We start from the raw sequence: 17,421 nt of genomic DNA, 5'->3' as shown, positions 1-17,421 counted from the left end.
AGGCTGGTCTCAAACTCTTGAGCTCAGGTGATCCACCCACCTCAAACTCTCAGAGTGCTAGGATTATAAACATGAGCCACCACGCCTTGCCTTTTTTACTCTTTTTTTGATCAACATAATTTCAGTATGCCATGGAAGCTTAACTATAGGATCAAGTGTGCTGTAAAATAAAAAAGGTTGAAAAACACCGACCAAGAAGGTTGGGACCCACTCTGTCTTCCCTTAAGAGCTCCCAGAAGACATATGTAGGAGCTCCTAAACCACATGGAGGCCTCCTGAGGCTGCCAGGCACCCAGGGTACCATTCCTTAGCTTCCCACCCACCACAGCCAGAGGGCTTAGAGAGCACTTTCCCTCCCCCATCCTCTCTCTGAGCCAGCCAGTGGCCAGGCCCATTCCCCAGCTGTCCCACCTTCAGCTTCTGTTGCTGCACCTTGCTGGCTTGGTCACAGTCAGCCAGCTTCTTACTCAGTTCTTCCACCTGAGGAAGGAAGCAGGAGGAGAGAAAACTCTGGAGGACTTACCCTGAATGTTCAGGCAAATTATGGGGTTTCTCAGACCAGTATCCCCAGTGTTCCTAGAAAAGAAACTCAGGCCCTTTTGCTGGTCTCCAGTTAGGGAGTAGACTGCTGCCCAGGTTGGCTGGCTGGGCCACCTCCCATACTTGCCTCCACTCCCAGCCTGCAGAGACAGGCTTGTTTTACCTCTGCAGCCACCAAAACCAGAAGAATCAATTCTGGGGAGCTGCTATGCAACCACTACCCTGCCACTGTTGCTACTCCCAACTCCCACCTTCCAAGGTTGGGGTAGGACAGGGTCCTACTCTAATTCTAGCAGACATCTTCAAGGAAAACTCATTCCTTCCATCTCCCAGAAACTGCCAAAGCAAAAGCCCACAGATGCTCAGACCTCTTCCCAATATCCATAGGCTGTTAGGGATGGCGTTAGCAGCTTGGCTGCTGTGGTTAGCACTGGGGCAACAGACTGCTGGAAGAGAGGAGGGACAGCACACCAGGCCCACCCCATTCCCACAAAGAGGAAGAGCACAGGGAGGAAGAGAGAGGATGGCACAGCCACAAGCACCCCTGGTTCCTCCAGGCATCCCAGGGGTTCAAGCACGGCCAGCAGTAAAGGGGGATGCAAAGGCTCCATTGCTAACTGTTTGCTATTCAATTTAATTGTCCTCCTTCATCTCAGGGTCCCCAGAGGTAGTGACTGGGTAGGGGTATAGTGGAGAAATGGTGGTCTCACTAAATAGCAGCTCTGGAGGTGCCTGTAGCTCAGTGGGTAGGGCACTGGCCACATACACCTAGGCTGGCAGGTTCAAACCCAACCTGGGGCTGCTAAACAATGATAATGGCAACAAAAAAATAGCCAGGCGTTGTGGCGGACACCTGTAGTTTCAGCTACTTGGGAGGCTGAGGCAAGAGAATCACTTAAGGTCAAGAGTTTGCTCTTGAGGTTGCTGTGAGCTGTGAGGCCATGGCACTGTACTGAGGGTGACATAGTGAGACTCTGTCTAAAAATAAATAAACAGCAGCTCTATAGCCTTGATGTCACAGCAATGCAGAGATCTGTTGAGAAAGGCAGCCAGACCCCATCTGGTGTAGACTCTGTGTTCCTCGCAGCCTTGGCCTTCCTGTTCCAGACATCTGTATGCCCTGCTCAGGGTTAAAGCTCTAGAGGATAATGGGAGGGTGTCCTAAGTCCCTGAACCTCTCTAAACTGTGAGAGCTGCCTGGCATATCACATTTATGGCTTTGGTAAATCCATACTATGTGAGGAAAGAGAAGGTGCTGTGCTAAAGATGGCTTCCAGGTAAGTCTGCCGTTCCTCTTAGTATGAGGAACTAGACCCAGGGATTAGGATGTTGTGGAATCCCAAGGATCGAGTCTGTCACTGATTGTTTCAGGTATAGAAAAAATAAAGCCAATGCCACCCCCGTCCCTGATAGCCAGACGAGAGTAGGTGCAGAAGGGTGGAGAGGCCGACCTGGGATGGGTGGGATGAGGCCCGAGAGAGAGCCCAGCACACCGCACTCCTGGGCAGACCGGGCCTGGATTCCACGGCTTGACCCTGCCCCCTTCACAAACAGTTCACAACAGGAGCTGGCGGAGGCAAGCTTCAGCCGGGCTCATGCACCGAGACTGGTCACCGCTTAAGCAGCCAGCATTTAGCGAGGACCCCAGGTGTTACCTGCTTAGTCTGCTCTCTCTTAAACACCTCTAGCTGTTCCACCTGTGTGGGGGGGAGCAATGGGGAAGGTGAGACTGGCCCAAAGCAGCCCCAGGCCTGTCACCAGGCTGACCTCACTGAGGCTCTGATGCTTTCTGGTAAGTTAGAAAGCCTCAGAGGAATTAATTTCCAGTAAGTTAGCAACGACAACAAAAAGCCTGCTAAACTTATGCTGCTCTTGGGGCCATCGGTACAAGTGTGCTTTAGGAATGGTTGTCCCAACTTGACTTTCTAGGGACAGAGTTTCAGGGAAGGGGAGGCCACTGATATTTTCTTTAGGACAATAGGGGCAAAAGACTTGAATCCCACCAGTCACCTCTCCTTTTCCGCCACCCAGTGAATAAGAGAAGGCAAGACCCTGCAGTGTGGGAGCCAGAGGCCCTGGAATGCATAGAACAATGTCCCCGCTCTCTCAGTTCCCAATCTTTGTGGAGGGGAGTAGGGTGGCAGGGGTTCAGCTAGGCACCTCACCTGGGCAGTGAGTTTCTGCCTTTCTTCCTGGAATCGCTGCCTCTCCTCTAGGACCTTGACCTTGGCACCCTCGTACTTGGCAGTCATCACCTCCAGCTCCCGGGCAGCGCTCTGTGCTTCCCGCTGCATCTCAGTCAGCCGCGTCTCAGCATCAGCACGCACAGCTGCCAACTCCTGGACATACTTCTCCCGGGCCTGGTCCAGCTCCACTTCCAGAAACTGCCGGCCTAGATTGGCCCGCTCTCCTAGCCCCCGGTTCTCCTCTGCCAGCAGGCCATGTGCCTTCTTCAGCATGCTCAACTGCTCAGCGTAGCTGGCCTTCTCTGCCCGCAGCTGCTGGGCTGCTCGCTCCTGCTCTGCCACCTTCTGCCGCAGGGGCACCAGCTCCCCGAGTTCCCGCTGGGCCCGCATCAGCTCTGCCCGCAGCCCACCAGCTGCCTGCTTACTCTGCTCAAGCTCCTCACGGTGGCGCTTCTCAGCAACTGCCTGCTCAGCCTGCAGCTGCTGGCAGAGGTGCTTAGCTGGCAGCAGCTCACTCACCAGGGCCTGTGTGCTGGTGTGCTCCAGCTGCAGGGCAGAGAGGGCTTGCTCCTTCTGGAAGAACTTCTCCTGCCATGCCTTCACTTCTTGGCCCAGCTCCTCTGCTCGCTCTGCCTGTGAGGCCAGCTCCTGCCGCAGGTTCTCTGATGCCACCCGCTGTTTCTCCACCTCCTCCCGGAGGCTCTGCACCTCTTCCCGCAGAGCAGAGCTGCGCTCTGCAGCTCTGGCGCTGTTGCTCGCTGTTTCTGCCTGGAGCAGGCGCAGCCTTTCTTCCAGCTTCTGGCTCTTTTCCGACTCAGCCATAACTAGCCGCTTCAATTCCTTGCTCTCCCCTTCTTTCTCCAGGACCTGGCGGTTAAGGATGGACACCTCCTCTTCCAAGCTGCTGATGAGGCTGTTTTTTCTCTCAGCTTCCTGCTGGCCCCGGGCCACCTGGGCCTTCCATTCATCCTCAGCCTTGCTGTGGTCTTGGGCCTTGGCACGGAGGGTAGCCAACTCCCTTTGAGCTGAGGCTAAGGTGCCCTGACTGCGCCCCAGCTCCTGGGCTTTCTCCTCTAACTGGCTCTGCAGAGCCTCCAGAGCTCTGTCCCTGTCAGCTTGCTCAGCCTTGAGGCTGCGCTCCAGGCTCTCGGTCTGCTCCTGCTGCCGCCGGCACTGGTGCTCCAACTTGCTCACTTCTGCCCGTAGTGCCTCCAGCTCTGGGCCTGTTGGCTCTGTCTGGCCAGCAGCCTTAGACTGGGTTCCTGAGCTGGATGCATCTTCTCTGCTGGTCATCCCTGAAGACTGCTGGTATTCCTTTTCTTTCTTAGCCAACTGTTCCTTCAGTTGCTCCACAGTTTGCTGAAGCTCCCTCAGCTCTGCTCTCTGGGCTGCCTCCAGACTGCGAAGCTTGGTCAGCTCCTGGTCCTTGCCCTCCTTTTCTGTCAGGGCATGGGCCAGAGCCTCTTGCAGGGCAGCGAACTCCACACGCTGCTCATTAAGGGCGTTCTGCAGCCGCATCTCAAGCTCTGCCTTGGCTGCCTTTTCCAGGGCAAGGTCGGCTTGGGCCCGGCCCCGCTCCTGGGTCAGCCGTGCCACCTCCCTCTCCTGCTGTCCACGCTCCTCCTGCTGCTGTCCCTGGCTCTCCATGAGTGCAGCTCGCAGCCGCTCCAACTCACTACCCATTTGCTCTGCCTCCCGCTCCATGGCCTGCAGCGCTGCTTGTGTGCTGCAGAATGGGCGTCTCTGCTGCTCTTCTAGCCACTCAGGCTCTTTGTCTCCTGCCCTCCGGGGCTCCTTGAGTGGCTCCTGGGAGGCTGTTCCCTGCTGCTCACCTGCCTTGCGCACCAAGGCCTCTAGGCGGGTCACCTCTTTGCTGGTGGCAGCCATCTTCTCCTGAAGAGTGGAAAGGTCATCTGCAAGCTTCTGTGCCCTGACCTCCTTCTCCTGGACCTGCTGCCGGGCTCTGGCCAGGCTGGCATGGAGCTGGGCTAGCTCATTCTGCTGCCGGCCTAGCTGGAGCTCACTCTGGGCCTCTACTGCTGCCACCTTCTCCTTTGCCTCCTGCAGCTCCTGGCGGGCCGTCTCACATTCCTCCTTGAGGGTCATCAGCTGTTCCTGGAACACGGCACCATACTGCGCCTCCTCTTGCTTCCTATCCTCATACCGCTCACGCCAGGTTGCTACCTCTTTGACAAGATGTTCACATTCACTTTCAGCCCTGCGCTGGGAGGCTACAGCCTGGGCCAGCTCCCGCCTCAGGGCTTCGGTCTCAGCCTGATGGGCCTCCCCAAGCTGCTGTAACTGAGCCTCTAGCCCTTTGCGCCCAGCCTTCTCTTCTTCTAGCTCTTTCTGTTCTTGCTTACACTGCTCCACCAGGCTTCGGGTCTCTTCCTTCAGCTCAGAGATACAACGTTGCTGCTCTTCCAAGGCATCTGTGGCCCTGCGCTTCTCCTCTTCAAGGCTGCCCTTGGTGACCTTCAAGGACTCCTCGAGGGCCCAGAGCTGATCCTGGAGCTGGTCCTTCTCTTGGGCCACCCTTTCTCTCTCAGCTGCTTTTTGTTGCTCAGACCTCAGCTGGGCTTCTAGCTCTGCCACTTGGGCCTGGGACCGACGCTGCTCTTGGTGTGCTGCCTCAAAACGGGTCTGGAGTTCTTCCACCTTCTGGCTCAGCTCTGCCTTCTCCCGCTGGGCCTGTGATACTGAGATCTGAGTGCTGTCTCGGGCTTCATGAGCAGCCTCAAGTTGCTGCTGCAGAATCTCTAGCTTGGCAGCTTTCTCCTTCTCCCACACCTCTAGCTGCTGGCGCATAGCATCTCGTTCCCTTAAGGAGGCCTTTAGTTCCGCAGCAGCAGTGGCTAGTTGCTGGGCATGGTCCCGCTTGGTGGCCTCCTGCTCCTTGACTGCTTCCTTCAACTGCTGCTCCTTCTGCTGCAGGCTGCTGCTCAGCTGCTCCACCTGGTGGTGGAGGCCTTGGGAGGCCTGCTCTTGCTGTTGGAGAGTCTGTGCTAGCTGGGCCTGCTTCTTTTCAGCCTGCTGCTTCAGGCTGGCCAGTTCTTGATCCTGTTGCTGGAGGGTGGCATTGAGTGTGGTGAGCTCAGAGGTGAGAGAGGCCACCTGGGCAGTTAACCGGGCCACCTGAGCCTGCGAGGCCTGCTCCAGCTCTTCCTTCGCCTGGCTGACATTAGAGATGGAACTCTGCAGGTCAGCGATCAGGCTAGTCAGCTGCTGCTTTTCTCCTTCAAAGTGGTTCTGTTCAGCAAGCAGCTTGGCTTCCTGCTGGCCCCGCTCAGTCTCCAGCATCTCCACCCTGGCTTGGAGCTGGGTGTTGTTTGCAGCAAGAGTGGCTGCCTCTTGTTTCAGGGTTTCCAACTGGTGGGATAAAGAGATAATGGGGGTCAGCAGGACTCCTCAGATACCATGCTCCTGGGAACAGAGGAATGCCAGGAACCTGAATGTGCAAACACAGGTCCATGCCAACCCCAGCATGCAGGTCTTACCCAGCTAGCTGCTCCTGTATATCCTACCTGCAAGACGTCACCCAGCACCTCGCCCTTCTCCTGGGGCAGGTTCTGTAGCTGGGCCAAATGTTCTTCCAGCTGTGAAAGTTTTCCCTGAAGAATTTCATTCTTCTCTTCAAGACATTTCTGAGAGTAAAAAAGAGGCTCATGTGAACAGATCAATAAGGCACCAAATCACCCCATAGGCTCTCATGAATACTGAACATCAATAAAACATGTGACCCTACCATCTTGTTACCCAGATCTCCGTTGGCCTGGCCTAGGAAAAAACCTCTCAGAAACCACAGTCCTGGGACTCTGAAGGACCTGGATTTCTAGCCCTTGTTCTAGAGCTGTATCGAGTCTTTTTTTTGAGATAGAGCCTCAAGCTGTCCCTCTGGGTAGAGTGCTGTGGCATAGCTCACAGCAACCTCCAACTCCTGGGCTCAAGCAAGTCTCCTGCCTCTGCCTCCCAAGTTGCTGGGACCACAGGCACCCACCATAACGCCTGGCTATTTATTTTTTTTTTGGTTGCAGCCATCATTGTTGTTTGGCAGGCTGGGGCTGGATTCGAACTCGCCACCTTACATGTATGTGGCTGGCGCCATAGTCACTTGAGCCAGAGGCGCCGAGCCTCTGTATCGAGTCTTAATGTGAACTGCCTACTTCTCCATGGCTAAGTTTACTTCACATTTCCTTACTATACAACCTTCCTCAGACAAAGCCTTCATTACCAGATTATCCAAATGACCAGCAGCTTAAAAATATCCCCTGGGCATCAACACCAGCCCCACAAGCAGGTGCCACAGAACCTCCTGCTCCACACCAACTTCCCACCATTGTTCACCAAGCACTCACAACAGGTTGTGCTGGGTACATCTCTGAACTTCTAACTCCCCTGGAAATGTGGGAGGTAGCTATTACTAAGCCTTCTTTACGGAACAAGAATGTGAAGCCCAGATGCCTTAGCTACATTGTTATTAATAAGTGGCAGAGTTGGGTTCTTATTAATAGCAATGATGATAATAGCAAGTAGTTCACTGAGAGCTTACTTTATACCACACAATGTGTTAAGTGCTTTATATACATCATCTGGTAATAGTTGTTGAAGCAGGCAGCTACTCATTATCATTTCCATTTTCGTGAAAGGATGCCTAGAGAGGGAGACTGATTAACTTGCCCAAGATCTTATAAATAGCAGACAGGACTCACAGTATACTGGACTTTATGCCACACTCTTTCCATTACAGCACACTTTTAGACCCTAAAATGAAGTCAGCCTAATTCTCAAAGGCTGGAAGAGTAGAGTGCTACATTGGACTCAGCTTTGCACATATGGTCAAGATTGGGACGCTGACTCCACAGTGGAGGGTTACCTTGTCCTGTAGGGCTGTGCTAAGCTCCTTCTCCAGATGAGCATGCTTGTCTACCCACTCCCGAGTGGCCTTGCTGTGCTCCTCCGTCAGTTCATTGAGGGCACCCTGTAGTTGTTGCAGGTGACTGGCAAACTCTCGCAGCTGAGACAGACAAGTGAGAATTCCCATCACCCAGAGTCAAAGCTGGCAATCACTGCTATCTGTTCCCAGAACCCCAGGGGCAAGATGTCAATTATCCTGTCAATCATAATTGTCACTGTCCTGTCACTCTCCAAACCAATCATAACTAATCACACCACAAATGTAGGACCACAGATCAAAATCTAGGCCACAACCCAGTACTCCAGCAGCAGCCAATTATGGGATAAGGAAAGTGGCAGTCTCTGGAGAAGCTGAAGCATAAGATAGGTGCTGAGACATCCCCCTCAACTTTCTGCTTTTGGGGAGACTTCCAGATAGCTGTGAGGGGCCTCCGTGTATGAACCAGGCCCCCACCACTCACCTTAAAGGAGAGGTCTCCATTCTCTTCAGAAAGCTGGTTTATCTTGCGATCCATCTGGCTCTTCTCTGTCTTCAGGTCCTGGCACTGCTTCAGAGTTTCATGCAGCCGCATGGTGAGGCTGTGAGGGAGGGGAGCAGTGAGAAGAGAGGATGGACCCTAACTGGGTGCAGAGAGGGGCTGAGAAAGAAGGCAGGGGGAGCTCTACCTCTCATTCTTGTCCCGTAGCTCCTCAAGTTCCCTGGGCTCCAGTGGGCTGGCTGCCTGCTTCTCATTCAGCAGAGCTAAGCGGTCAATGCGCTGCTGCATCACAGCTATCTGTGCATCTGCCCCAGAGTGGGTGGAGGAGGAGAGGAGAGTCAGCATAGAACTATGCAGAGGGAAGAGGAGGCATATGGTACCCAATCTAAAGGAAAAGGAGGATGGGGCAAGGATAGAACCCAGCTTCTAGGAGGTCTACAAGAGGGGACCTCAGGGGAGGTGAATCGGACATCCCTCAGGAAAGTCCATTCACACACCCTTCTCAGTGAGGAGCTTGCGGTTCTCAGCCAGCTCCAGCTCCAGCTCATCCCTGTTATTTCTCTCATCTGCGAGCTGCTTCTTTAGCCGTCTCATCTGGAATTGTGGGGTCTGCAGAATGTCGCCCATGGGTGAGGCTGGAGAACCTGAGAGGAAGCTGGAGAAGAATATGGCCCAAATGCCATGGTAAGAGCCTAAGATCTGAAGTGACCAGGAATGGGCAGGGACATGGGGAGCAGGGGTTTACAGATATGAGTATGGGCTGGGAGGCCAGTGCTTCCTCATGCCTTGTGACATGACCTTGAGAAAATGTATCTTCTCCCCCTTTCACATCTTAATTTCTTTGTTGCAAAAAAAAAAAAAAAAAAAAAAGTGATGTGTTCTCTTTGCCTCTATAGAAGTATACTGAGAAAACACTGAGAAAAGGGAATTTACTGAGGAAGAAGGTTATTCCAATGACAGGGATCACCTTGAGGAAGGACTTTTGCCCACAACAGCCCAACCAATTTCCTTAATTAGTAGCAGGTCAGGTGAGGAAATCCCAGATCTACAGGATACTCCAAGCACTCCCCAATGATGTAAATTTCTGGACCACAGCTTTGTCTCCAGGATGTAGGATTTGAGGACTGCATGGATGCTGAGGCCCATCCCACAAGAAGAGGCCCAGGACATACTTGTTCCCACTGGAGGATGAGGCAACCTTTTGTAGCTCTAGGAAGTGAACCTCCCTCTTGGCTTGGTGGCTAGGTGGGGAGAGCTCTTCAGAGAAGGTACTGGAGCAGGTGGAAGGAACAGGAGCTGGGATAAAATGACAAACCAAGAAAAGTTAATGAGAGAGTGAACAAATTTGCATCTTTACACAGTTTGAGAACTCGCTTTAGTGGGTGTGACTCTGTGGACACTTACATGTAAACTACAGAGGTAGGTACTGGGCAGAACCTGAAGCCTGGTATCTAAGTTATTCAGCGGTCAGTGTCCATAACTAAAATCAAGTGTGGGGCTTCCACTTCCACAGAGCATCAATGCTCAGACAGCACAATGGAGTGAGGGCATCCTCTATGCTCAGAAACTATACCAAGTGCTCAAGCTTTGGGAACCCCAATCAGCATCTCATTATAGCTGCCAATGATTCCTCATGTCAGAGCCTTTCAGATTCCTTCCACCCTGAAATCTCACATGCCAACACCCCTCTTTCTCAAACCTTCTCTTCCCTTGGTTCCCATGACTACTTTGCAGGACTCTCTTCTAATTACCTATTCAGTCTCCCTCATCTGTTCCTCCCACCTCCACCCATAATCTAAGCCCTCAGAATTCTGATGGGGCCTCCTTGTTCTCCCCATGATGCTCAGAACAGCTTCAACAGTCAGCCATATGCTGACTTCCAAACCTATCTTCTGGCCCACAGCCCCCTCCTACATTCTGGACTCACATTTCCAACATCTCTACCTGAAGGTCTCATGAGGAACCTGACCTGAATATGAGGAACATCAAATTCAACAGCTAGAAAAGAACCTGCCTGAACCTACTTCGTACATTCCTATCATCATTAGCTGACCTCTTCATCAGAAGACTGGCACAATGATCACTCTTTCTATTGTACTGCCAGCCAAGACATTTGGTATATTCTCTACTTAGATTCTTTATCATACTTAATGGTTTATGTATTGCCTTTCCACTGAGAACATAAGCTTCATGAAGGTAAAAACCTTTTTTTAAGACTGTATTTTTAGCATCTAAGCCTAGAGTAGTTTTTGTTTAAAAAAGTAAAAAAGAGAGGACAGGTGTGGTCACTCATGCTCATAATTCTAGCACTTTGGGATACTGAGGCAGGAGGATTGCTTGCTGCCAGGCATGGTGGTACATGAGTAGTCCCAGCTACTAAGCAGGCTGAGGCAGGTGGATCACTTGAGCACAGGAGTTTGAAGTTACAGTGAGATATAGTGAGCGATGATCATTATGATCATGCCACTATACTCCAACTTGGGCAACAGAGTGAGACGCTGTCTCTTAAAAAAAAGGGAGGGGGAGGTGGTCAAGGACAAACTAAGAGCAGACATGATCACTTATAAATATCCTGGCAGCAAGCAGGAACTTTGTATGATGATCCCAAGATGATGACAACAGGACTCGGAAATTGGTTCCTACTCAATTACACACACATTTCCTAAGCACCAGCTCCATGCTTTGTACTGGGACAGAAACAAACTCCCATTGTTGAGACATCTCAGGATCCTAGCAGTCCCCAATTCAGAGACATGTGGATCCTCAGGAGTATGTCCCTACTCACCTTTCTGCAAGAAGCTCTCTAGGTCCTCATTAAGGTTTAGCCCATCCTCATGGTCCAATACAAATTTAAGAATGACAGCTAACTCAGCCTGGATGACAGAAAGAGAAAAGGAGCATCACTTAGGTATTAAAGCAGCCTCTGGAAGGATGGCTTCCAGGAGCTCTACCCTAGCAGTGCCCATTCCCATTCTTCTGAGCCCTGGGAGCCTACTGGCTCCCATTTTCCCTCTCAAAGCCTGAAGCCCATGGCCCAGCCAACAATATTCAACTAGAGACATGTTCACCCAACTCTCCCCCTTCCCTTTGCCTCCCCTAAAGATGCACCCAAGCCAGAGTTCCTAATTGACTCAACTCAACCACAAGAAAAGTAAATGGGTAAGGAGTGTAATCTGGTCAAAAAGCTTTTATATGTAACTGTGTTAGCCTCTTCCTGATAACCCTACCAGAGCAAAGGATCAGATACATGGTATGGAGTTTTAGTAAAACACACAAACACACACACAAGTAATTTCTAGGTATTATCCCAACACACACTATAATTAAGTATATGCACATGGAAAGAGACTTAAAAGTATATCCTTTAAACAGTTAGCAGTTATCTCTAGGAATGAGATTATTGGCAAGTGTTACTTCCTTCTTTGTGCTTCTTTTGAGACAGAGCCTCAAGCTGTTCCCCTGGGCAGAGTGCCGTGGCATTACAGCTCACAGCAACCTCCAACTCCTGGGCTCTAGCGAGTCTCCTGCCTCCGCCTCCCAAGTAGCTGGGACCACAGGCGCCCGCCACAAACGCCCGGCTATTTTTTGGTTGCAGCCGTCATTGTTGTTTGGCGGGTCCGGGCTGGGGATTCGAACCCGCCACCTTAGGTGTACGTGGCTGGCGCCTTAGCCGGTTGAGCTATAGGCGCTGAGCCTTTCTTTGTGCTTCTTAAGGTCTCCCAGATCCGCTATAATGAGTGGCTATAATTACTATAACCATTATTTTCATTTCATTTATTTATTTATTTATTTGAGACAAAGTCTCACTATGTCACCCTCAGTAGAGTGCCATGGCATCACAGCTCACAGCAACTTCAAAGTCTTGGGCTTCAGTGATTCTCTTGCCTCAGCCTGCCAAGTAGCTGGGACTATAGGCACCTGCCACAATGCCCAGCTATTTTTTGTTGCAGTTGTCATTGTTATTTAGCTGGCCTGGGCTGGGTTCAAACCCACTAGCCTTGGTGTATGTGGCTGATGCCCTAACCACTGTGCAGGCACTGAGCCATATAATCATATTTTTAAAAAGAACATTATACATTGTTTAAAGAAAGACAAATGGAGTGAGATGACACATAGGCTAGGCCCACTTGAAAGCACACGGGCTTACCTGAATCTTATATTCAAATTGTTCCCAGTCCCTGGGACTTTTGGAGCTCATGGTAGAGTGATATAAGAGCAGCATGGTCACCTAGAAGCCGAACAGGAAGCAGACACTAAGTAAGACTGTCTCTCTTCTCAATGATCCCATTGGGCTATTCTGGGAAATCTTCCAAAACTCCTAGAATTCAGTAGCCCCAGGCCACTATCCTTAACAGCTCCAGGAAACTCTTTGTTTTTGTCTTATTGAGGACTCAATTTAGGCTGTGCAAAAAGCTAGACACAAGATTTCTGCATGGCTAAATTCTTGGACTCAGGGAACCCCGGGTGTGAAGTTTAAGGCAACATTTATAGGCCAGAACACAGAAACAGCAGAGGGAATGAAGCAGACTGAGCTAGATAGAAAAATATGATGATTGCTGTACATGCCTTATTCTTGCCAGGTCTCCATGGAGGCCCACAATGAAGGTCTAGTAAACTACTATTTGTCTTCTGATCTGTCATAAGATTGTGGATGCCTATAATTCTTGGGCTAAATTAGCCTCTGCCTCAGATAGGTGGCTGCCTGGTCCTACCTCCAACCTCCCAGAGCCTCAAAAATAAAGCACTGACACCTCCCCTTGAGTTAAGAGAAGGCCTTGCAGGTCCTTAGGTATTGCCCTCCCACCTGCCCCCCAGGCTGGTATTCCACAGGTACCTTGGCCAGTTCCAGCTCTGACCCCTCCATCACCTTCTGCACAGATACCAGACATCCTGGAGAAGAGGGATGTTTTCGATTTTCTGCAATAACAATGTAGAAAGCAGGGTGAACTTCCTGGGAACCTATATGCAGGACATTTCAATGAAAAGCTGAATGGCTATATCTAGGTGGGACTGTGAGATGTGGCACTCCTTATTCCTATGTCCTCTTTCCCCTGACTTATACTTTTCCATGTTCCATCCTGGGTCAGTACAAGGGCTATAAGGATAGTGCAAGAAGAAATCAGGCTGGGGATTCACAACTCTGGATCATGACATTGTACTCTCCCCACCATTCACAAACTCCCATTTAGCACCACAGAGAAAGAGCCCAGAGGTTCCAGGTTACTCCGGAGTCCTGTTTCAACCAAAGTCACAGAGGAAGCCCGCAGCTGAGTCAGAAAAGGATAACTGGGCACAACTGGCTCACAGGCTGCCAGAGGGTCTGGGCTCCATTACTGACACCTTGCTTTATCTAAATACACTCTCACCTTTGCTATAATTCCCTTGAGGTGGAAACAGCAGATAACTCCCATGTTAAAGATGAGGACTCTGTGGTCCAAGGCTGGACAAGGGTAAGGGAGCTGACAAGTACTGTGCTAGCTTTGTGTGTACTCTTATTTAATCTACCCACCAAGCTAGAGAGCAATTTTTATTATCTCCATATTAAATACAGGGAGTCCATATCCAGAAAGGTCACACAAGCAGTGAGCGGGGTCAAGAATGTTAATCTCAATCTGCCTCTGCCTGTACAAACTGCTGCCCGAGCAATTTATTCAGTTTTCTGGGGTAATGTGAATCTTTCCTTTTATTCTGTCCTTTCAAAGTGGGAGGAATAAGACCCCAAGGTGAAATGTCCCCAGAAGTGATCACCTGGCACTACCTGGATCTCTGAGGTGAGCTCTGAGACTGAGAGACACTACTTTTTTTTTTGAGACCGTTTTACTATGTCGTCCTTGGTAGTGTGCTGTGGAATCACCGCTCACAACAACCTCAAACTCTTGGGCTAAAGTGATTCGCTTGTCTCAGCCTCCCAAGTAGCTGGGACTACAAGCACCTGCCACAACGCTCGGCTATTTTTTTTTTTTTTTTGTAGTTGTCATTGTTTAGCAGGCCCAGCTGGGTTCGAACCCGCCAGCCCCACTGTATGTGGCTGGCATCATAACCAATGATCTATGGGCGTTGAGCCTAAGGGACACTTCTTATACCATCACAAGACCCAGGGAAACTTTCCCACTATATTTGTCTCTGTGCTAAAGAGTAGGGAGCCTTGAACCTTTTCTTCACCAGATGCCCGAACTGGTTCCTCTGGACTCCCAAGCCCTAGGAGCTGAAGAAGCAGCTCCTTCCCAGCTAGATAAAAAAGGTGCTTACTCTGCAGAAAACTGCACACAAAGTCCAGTCTTGCTGGCACCGGCTGCTGCAGGATTTGCTGTCCCTCTTCAGTGCCATGGCTAGAAAAAGAGCAAGTATTAGGCCCAGTGCACTCAGTAGTGTTTGCCTCCTCGCTACTGCATTCATTATATACTGCCTCCCCCTTCTTCTGGGCCTCCATCTAAGCAGGGTATGGGAGACAACCAGACTAGGTCCTAGAAGCAGGTGAGAAGATGCCAGACATTTGTCCAGACAGAGCTATGTAGAGGGTGAGAAGTAGAGATCTGAGGCACACAGTTCTGGAAAAGTTGACACTCTGCCATTCTATTTGCAAACATGAAAAGTTCTATGGGAAGGGTGTCAAGAGGATGGATGTGGCACAGGTGAATGGGAAGCTATATTAAATCATCTGGAATGGCTCAACTCTAAAATGTCATGAAGCCTGAGAAACATGGCTAGAATAAAAGAGGACCACAGGGAAGGAAAAATACGTTCAAGAACTGAAAGAAAAGGAGGAAACAAAGCTCTGAAATGACAGGGCAAAAGTCCCCATACTCGGCTGAAGGCTAGATGGTAAAAGCTACCCAGAGGTAGGGCCAAGGGACTAGTATTCTTGATTAGTGGCCCCTGCCCAAGCTTGCCTGTTTACTGGAAGGGCAAAAAAATGTGACGAGAACCACAAGGAGGGAGGCAGCAGGGGGAGCTCTCGCACAGCCCAGGGACCGGGCCTTTGGATGCTCCAGATAACTGTAGTTCCATTTTCTGAGGATCATCTCACTTCTGAAATAGGTGAAATAACACTTGAAGTTAGAAAGCTGACTTCTCTATCTAGGCTACAGCTGGAGATAATGTTTAAAGGACTTCCTGCTCCTCAGAACTTAAACCCTTAGGTCTCAGCCAACATTCTGGAAGACAGGGAAGGCCCAGAACTTTCTGATGGCAGAGACATCCTGTAAAGCAAAGAAGGATCCAGGCCAATACTGTGAGTGTACCTCCCCACATCTCACATGCAACTACAAAGGCTTCTTCCAAGTGAATCCCCTACAAGAGGGATTCTGGGTAGCTAATTTGAGATTAGGGATTCCTACAAAGGTTTAGGAGATGCTAATCTCCTTATAGAATCACAAATGAGCCATCTTCCCGACCTATCCAGTCTGGAATGTCATAACTCCTTGACCTTAGTGTAGAGCAGTATTTACCTAAAAGTATTACATTAAGTAAAACTAAAAAGAGATTCTTAGGTTAAATGTTCAAGAAATGCTGGGTTAGACCAAACAAACATTTGTTTCCTTCCTTCCTTTTTTTTTTTTTTTGGAGACAGTGTCTTGCTTTGTTACCCACGCTGGAGTATATAATGGTGTCATCATAGCTCACTTTAACCCCCAACTCCTAGACTCAAGGGATCCTACTGCCTAAGCTTCCCAAGTAGCTGGGACCTCATGTAGATACCACCACACCTAGCTAATTTTCTCACTTTTTATTTTACAGAAGGGGTCTTGCCATGTTGCTCAGGCTGGTCACAAACTCCTGGCCTCAGTGATCTCTCCACCATGGCTTCCCAAATGGTTAGGATTACAGGCATGAGTCACTGCATCTGGCCCAAATTGATCATTTTTGAAAAAATAGCCAGGCATTGTGGTGGGCACCTGTAGTCCCAGCTACTCGGGAGGCTGAGGCAAGAGAATTGCCTAAGCCCAGGAGTTGGAGGGTTGCTGTGAGCTGTGATGCCACAGCACTCTACTGAGGATGATAAAGTAAAGACTCTGTCCCTAAAAAAAAAAAAAAAAAAAAGAAAGAAAGAGCCAGACATTGTGGTGGGCACCGATAGTCCCAGCTACTCGGGAGGCTGAGGCAAGAGGGTCACTTGAGTCCAACAGTTTGAAGTTGCTATGAGCTATAATGCCATGGCACTCTACCAAGGGCAATAAAGACTCTATCTTAAAAAAAAAAAAAAAAAAGAAAGAAAGAAAAGGAAAGAAAAAAAGTTGCTTGGGTGCATGCCAGTCTGTGAACCAATAGGACACCATGAATATTTTGCCCAGGAAGAGCTGGCATGCCAGAACAAGGACAATGTTGCCCATGTACACTGTGATGAGGCCTGGGCCTGGGAGGAGGAGGAGGAGCATGAGCGAGAGTGCTGCTCGCTGAGCAAGAGGCCCGCACAGAATTTCTACGGAAGAAAGCTAGACATCAGAACTCACTGCCTGAGCGTTACGCAGGAGCCCCAAGTTCTGGCTCTGTGGACTTGTCAGGAGCTTCTGGAGGAAGGGAAAGGGGTGACCAGAGGCAATAAAGAGTATGAAGAAGAAAAGAAACAGGAGAAAGAAAGGCAAGAGAAAGCTCTGGGCATCTGACATACCTGGGCCAGAGTGCAGCAGGGGCCCAGACACAACCCCCTTGTTACCACCTCCCCCCAGGACGGGGAGGCCTCTCACCCGGCCCAAGCCCAGATGAGAAGGTCAAGAGTCGCCTGGACTCTTTGCAGGACATGCAAAAGCATTTGGGGAAGAGAAGGCACAATGGTGATGAAGGCAATCACAACAGAAACGAAAAGGAGGGGCCTGAGAAACAGCAGCCCAAGGAAACTCCATCCCGGGACCAGCTTCAAGCTTGAACGTCTTCAGAGGGAAACAGCCAAGAGGGCTCGGGCAGAAGCCCTCTTGGCTCAGGTCCAAGGCCAAGCACATGAGGGTCAGCTGGAGGAGGAAGGGACAGATGACCGGTGGCAGTATAACTCCCAGTTCAACCCCCAGCTGGCCCGGTGCCCCCGACGATAGGACCACCTTGCTTGCTGACTCCTAAGGGGAGGCAAGAGAGGCCGTTGGCGGCCAGCCATCATATAACATTATTTATTCATAAATATTTCCCAAAATGAAAAAAAAAAGTTGCTTGGAACATGCTTTGGAAAATGGTGGTCCTAGAGAAATCTAGCCCACCTTTTATTTTTATTTTTATTTTTTTTTGTGAGACAGAGCCTCAAGCTGTCCCCCTGGGCAGAGTGCCGTGGCATTACAGCTCACAGCAACCTCCAACTCCTGGGCTCAAGCGAGTCT

At 50.4% G+C, this 17,421-nt stretch overlaps 1 protein-coding gene and 1 pseudogene across 6 annotated transcripts in view; one reads left to right on the top strand and one right to left on the bottom strand.

Annotated features, from left to right (window-relative positions):
• The window catches only part of NUMA1 (nuclear mitotic apparatus protein 1), a 108,719-nt gene that overhangs the window by 9,003 nt on the left and 82,295 nt on the right, over positions 1-17,421 (bottom strand). For 5 of the 6 annotated variants that reach the window (XM_023511103.1, XM_023511065.1, XM_023511024.1 and 2 more), the window contains exons 4-16: positions 14,369-14,448; positions 12,954-13,036; positions 12,267-12,347; positions 10,905-10,992; positions 9,292-9,415; positions 8,617-8,774; positions 8,307-8,424; positions 8,102-8,219; positions 7,600-7,740; positions 6,251-6,370; positions 2,706-6,095; positions 2,196-2,237; positions 412-480 (exon numbers count right to left, since the gene is read on the bottom strand). In XM_023511103.1, the coding sequence (XP_023366871.1) occupies positions 412-480; positions 2,196-2,237; positions 2,706-6,095; positions 6,251-6,370; positions 7,600-7,740; positions 8,102-8,219; positions 8,307-8,424; positions 8,617-8,774; positions 9,292-9,415; positions 10,905-10,992; positions 12,267-12,347; positions 12,954-13,036; positions 14,369-14,448 (4,612 nt within the window). The remainder of the gene's footprint in view (positions 1-411; positions 481-2,195; positions 2,238-2,705; positions 6,096-6,250; positions 6,371-7,599; positions 7,741-8,101; positions 8,220-8,306; positions 8,425-8,616; positions 8,775-9,291; positions 9,416-10,904; positions 10,993-12,266; positions 12,348-12,953; positions 13,037-14,368; positions 14,449-17,421) is intronic. The other variant, XM_023511146.1, reaches the window with a different exon arrangement.
• On the top strand, positions 16,394-17,145 carry LOC100945608 (annotated as a pseudogene).

Source organism: Otolemur garnettii, unplaced genomic scaffold, assembly GCF_000181295.1.
Source record: "Otolemur garnettii isolate 467f Iridium unplaced genomic scaffold, OtoGar3 scaffold00001, whole genome shotgun sequence".
Lineage (NCBI taxonomy): Eukaryota > Metazoa > Chordata > Mammalia > Primates > Galagidae > Otolemur > Otolemur garnettii.
This window is presented reverse-complemented; position numbering and strand designations above follow the sequence as displayed.